This window comes from Myotis davidii, unplaced genomic scaffold, assembly GCF_000327345.1.
Source record: "Myotis davidii unplaced genomic scaffold, ASM32734v1 scaffold244, whole genome shotgun sequence".
In the NCBI taxonomy this organism is placed as follows: domain Eukaryota; kingdom Metazoa; phylum Chordata; class Mammalia; order Chiroptera; family Vespertilionidae; genus Myotis; species Myotis davidii.
Window position 1 is genome coordinate 1543566 of NW_006294993.1, and position 5188 is coordinate 1548753.

General features: G+C 55.0%; 1 protein-coding gene across 1 annotated transcript in view; it reads right to left on the bottom strand.

Annotated features, from left to right (window-relative positions):
* Positions 1-3074, bottom strand: part of LSM14B (LSM family member 14B) — a 13485-nt gene extending 10411 nt beyond the window's left edge. The window contains exons 1-2 of the mRNA XM_015567677.1: positions 2909-3074; positions 1263-1440 (exon numbers count right to left, since the gene is read on the bottom strand). Of these exons, the coding sequence (XP_015423163.1) occupies positions 1263-1440; positions 2909-3074 (344 nt within the window). The remainder of the gene's footprint in view (positions 1-1262; positions 1441-2908) is intronic.
* Between the last annotated feature and the right edge of the window lie 2114 nt (positions 3075-5188).

Sequence of the window (5188 nt, forward strand, 5' to 3'; positions counted from 1 at the left end):
TCCCGCTGGGTGAAGCCAGGAGAAAGTCCCTATCCTGAAGGCAGGGGCCGGGGTCGCCCGCGGCCTGGGGTGCGGCGGTAGCTGCGGTAACGAGCACTTCCGGCGCGTCAGTCACTGAATATAACGAGCTGAGCGCATCTTCTCATTGAACCCTGCGCCTCTCCCAAACCTGGGGTGGCGTTCCCTGCGCCTTAAAATAAACCCGCCACCAGGCCTCAAACCCCGGCGGCCCCAGGCCTGGCGGACCCCGGCGGTGCTGGGGAGGAACTGGCGGCCCTCCGTCGGCTTGGGTTCCCCTTCCCCGCCAGCGCTCAGCTCCATCAGTGACTGCGCTCACTGTGCACACCAGAGCAGGGACCGCTTTGGGGTCCTGGAAAAAAACGTAGTGGGTAGTGACCAGTATTTTATAAAAGTAACACAGACTAAGTTAGAAAATATTAGAGTATTGGTTTGTGAAACAGTTATTTCACTTATACATAGTATTCAGGTACTTGCTTAAGATGTGAATGTATTTCTGTGAGTACTAGGGGCGAAAGGGGAAGCGGAGGCAGAGAACTGACCTACTAAGCAAGGTAGGCGTCCTGACTCCCCTTTTCTAGGCTAGCTGAGGAGGGCGGGCTCCTGCCCTTTGTAAACCCTGGCCTCTCCCGCACCCAGCAATATCTAGTAAGAGAACAGTAATGAGCCTGAGAAAAGGGAAACGTCTTCAAAATTTATCTGCCAAAACGCACCTGTATGCTCCAGAATTGCTTCTTGGCTCCTGGAAACTCACGGGTGAGAATGGGGGCAGCCCAGCCACAGAGTGCACGCAGCCCCAGTGAGGGAACAGTGGCATGGGACTCCCCCTCAGCACAGCACAACCTTCCCAGGGCTGCCCCTGTCTGGAGGAGGTGTTGCCCAGTTCTCTGGAGCATCTCACATCCTTCCCCCCACTTCAGGTCCAGAACATGACTTGCCCAAGGTCAAGGATGCTATGCTTCACGCCTCTGGCATCTGAGCCAAAGCCTCCATGTGTGTTGGGGGTAGGCTGCATTCTTCACTAATAGGAGCTGATTCTGTCTTGGAAAAGGAAGTTGGATCCAGAGACCCAGAACCAGGGTGGGGTGCAGTTCCTGGAGACTCGGGGAGCTCACAAGGCTCCTGGGTGTGGGTGCAGCCAGGTGGTTTCCTGAGGACATTAGCCACAGAGCAAATACCTAGGCAGGGCAGAGGCTTAAAATAGACATGGCACACAGGCCCCGAACACTGGGCCTGCCATTCACCCTGTGGTGTCCTGCCCAGAGTGCAGGGACGGGCGCTTGCCAAAGGTCTCAGAAGGGGAGCGGTTGAGCTGGGACCTAAACTTGACCCAGGAGCCAATTGATGTGGCCTGTGTTCCAGGCGGGACACACTTGCCAAACACCTCCACCTTAAATAGCTCTTCATGGTGCCCACCCAGTCCTGAGTAAAGGGGTGTAGAGTGGTGAGGTGAGAAGCTGAAAAACCCTGGGCAGGCCAGGCTCCCTGCCTCAGTTTCTCCATTTACCAAATGGAGACTATAGCTCGCCTGCCTGTCTCACTGGATAGGAGGGCCCCAGAATACAGTGCCCATAAAGGGTTTGAAAGAGGCCAACGGCCCACCATCAGAGACCTGGTAAGCAGAGGACCACAGAGACAGCTGACGAGGTTTCTACCGCAACTTCGAGCCACTTATTAAGTGCCTACTGTATGTCGGAGGAGAAGCAGTCCCTAAGAAAAGCAGGTGTGCCCTGGCCTGTGTGGCTCAGTAGAGGGTAGCAGGTTGGATTCCCAGTCAAGGGCATGTGCCTAGGTTGCAGATTCACATGCGGGAGGCAACCATTAAATGTGTCTCTCTCACATCGATGTCTCTCTCTCCCTCTCTTCCTCCCTCCTGTTTCCTTCCACTATCTCTGGAAGTTAATGGAAATCCTCACTCCTTGGATGAGGATTAAAAGGGGAGAAAAAGAAAGCAGGCGTGACTGCCCTGGGTGTCATCACCAGTCCAGCTAGAGTCACACAGACAATATCCTGCAGCAGGTGACTTAACACCTGTGACTTAACATACAACTTCAGGAAGAATGACCACATAACCATTGTTTTCACAGGTATTGGTTAGTAGGAGCAAAACAGAACAGGTAAAATGATTTAAAGAAATCTTAAAAATAGGTGGTCCAGCCCTGGCCAGTGTGGCTCAGTTGTTTGGGCATTGTCCTGTGCACCAAAGCTTGCTGGTTCGATTCCGGTCAGGGCACATGCCCCCAGTTGTGGGCTCAAACCGCAGTAGGTGTGCAGGAGGCAGCCAGCCTATCCATGTTCCACTCTTACATCGATGTTTTTCCCCCCCTTCCTCTCTCTCTAAAAATCAATAAAATTATTTAAAATAATAATAGTAGGTGGCCCACAGATAAGCAGAAATCAAGGCAGGGCTCTGAATGTAGGGCTGAGGCAGTGAGACAGGACCTGGCCTGTCCCCTCCTCTCCTTCAGGACCTGCACAGGGAGGGACCGATGTTATCACCCTGGGAGCTGGAGCCAAGGAGTGGGAGGGAGCTGAGGGGTTGCGGTGGGCTGGATGGGGAGGTCAGAGCTGGCTTTGAAGGTGTCACTAGAAGATCATGAGGCAGGGAAAGGAGCTGGGAGGCCCAGAGCGGTGGTCAGGCCCTGGTCCAAGCTGTGGCCCTGAGTAAAGACAGGAAGGAGGGCAGGGATTTTCCCCAGATCCCACCTGCTCTGAATCCTGCTAAAATTCATCTCCTCCAGTGCAGTGCCCACAGCTTCCTGCACTCCGCACCCTCTCCTCTCCCTTCCCCCTCCCTTTCCCCCTTCTCTACTTTTCTCTCTCCACCTCCTCCTCTGTCTTTCCTACCCCAACCCCACCTCCCCCCCTCTTCCCCGTGCCCCTCCCAGACCAGGGCAGTCCACAGCAGAGATGTGGGAGGCCAGCAGCTCAGGGGGACCCCAGCCTACGCCCACCACCCCACGAGCTCCCCCACCGCTGGCCTTGGGTTCTAGCACAGTCACCTCCTGGTCCTGGCCTCCTCGTGGTTCCATAAGGAAGAAGGGAAAGGATGACATAGTCACCAAGGCCACAGTGAGAGTGAGGAGATGGAATGTGTGATGTTGGCAAGGGGAATGTGGGGCCCAGTGACACCTGAGCACACTACCCTGCACACTTGGGTTTTGTTTGTTTTTTAATATATATTTTTATTGATTTCAGAGAGGAAGTGAGAGTGAAAGAGATGGAAACATCAATGATGAGAGTATCATTGATCAGCTGCCTCCTGCATGCCCCCCACTGGGGATTGAGCCCACAACCTGGGCATGTGCTCTTTACCGGAGTGGAACCTGAGACCCTTCAGTCCGCAGGCCAATGCTCTATCCACTGAGCAAAACTGGCCAGGGCAGGGTTGTTTTTATTTATCAGTAAACTAGAGCCCCGCTCCCACTCAGCTCATCCTGGCTCCGCTATGCCTGCTGCAGAGGTGGGAGGGGCTCGCTCCGCTGCAGCTGTGCTCGCAGTGAGCCCAGCGTCTGGTGCCTCAGTCAGCTGAGCAGCGCTCCCGCTGTGGGAGCACACTGACCAGCAGGGGCAGCTCCTGCGTTGAGCGTCTGCCCCCTGGTGGTCAGTGTGCATCATAGCTACCAGCCGGTTGTTCGGTCGCTTAGGCTTTTATATATATAGAAGATAGTTCTGAAGATCAAATGGCAATTTGGATGGTTTCATGGCGGCGTGTGCCCCAGTGGAAGATTCTGGATCACTGCGCATGAGTGGACTTCAGCAGCACAGAGAGCAGAGAGACACACACAGTGAAATGAAGGGCCTAATCCCTGTGTGTAGAGTCCCAGGCAGGCCAGCACAGGTAGGCTGTTAGATGTCAGGATGGTGGTCACCAGGGCCTAATGGCTGGGAGAGGCTTGGGAGTGAGGATTGGGGCTTTCTGGCTTCCTATGGGTGCTGGTTACGCAGGTGTGCACATTCCATTTGTGAAAATCCATTGAGCTGAATACTCATGACCTGTGACTTTTTTGCATGTATATGTTACACTTGGAACCAATACTTTACACTCTTACTAAGTGGCCATGGTGGCCAGTGTGTACTGAGCCTGCTCTGTGCCAGCCCCAGTGCAGCCGGGCCACGCCTAACTCCTTCCAGTCCTGAGAGGTGAGAGGGCCAGCCTGGGCCAGGGCCACACAGCCGGTGAGTGCCAACCAGATACCCTGCCTCACAGCACTCAGTGCGGGACAGAGACCAGCAGCGACATCTGCCACAGAGGCCAGTGGTCCTGAGGCTGCAGCTGGGCACTGGAGGCGGCAGTGAGTTGAGAGGCTCCCTCCTTGCAGTCTGTCCTCTCTCAACCCCATGCAAAGGATGCAGGATGGGGCTTAGGGAGTTGCCAGAGGATGTGAACTCCAAGGCTGGGCACTTGTCCTTGGGCCTGCCTGATGGTATATGGGCGCTGGCCTGGCTGAGTTGCAGCCCCAAGAGTGAAGTCCTGTGCATAAAGTGTTGGCGGGGCCAGGGGAGAGGGTCCAGGCGTCCCCAAACCTGTCCTCACCTGACAGTGTCCAGTCCCACAAGTACCCCCTTTCTGTGTTGGTGGTATATGCTGGCTGAGCCTTGCAGCTCCTCTGTGGGGTACAGCCCCTCTCCTCCAGTATCAGCCCAGCTATACTGTGACTTAACTTTGGTTACAGGCCTGGACAGGGTGTGGGGACAGCTCCAGAGGGGCACCTGTTGTCTCCCCAGGGGAGCATGGGTTGCTCTTTAGGGGAAGGGTTGGGGCCCGGTCTGCAGGCTCAGAAGGTTCAGAGGCATCCTAAGAGGCAAGCTGCAGGCACACCAGGTCCCCAGCCAGGGGTTGAGGGGGTGGGGGAAGGCCCAGACACTGACATTGGCATAACTGTCAAGCCCAGCTGAGCACTCAGCAGCCTTTAAAGTTCAGTCACTGTGGCTCTTGCATCTGGATTTGAACTTGAGTTGTTCTGCTCTGGCAGGAGATGTGGGCCCCTTTGAAGCTGCTAATGAGATTTGAGGCCCTCCTCTGCATTTTCAATTGTTTGTTAATTGCCCTCTACTTGTCATTAGCATCTCTAGGGTCAGTGTGACTTAGTTAACAGCCCTCCAGGTCCATTATCCCTCCCTCTTCGACTTTTCAAACAGCTGAATCAGTTTGAAGCCCGATCCTGGG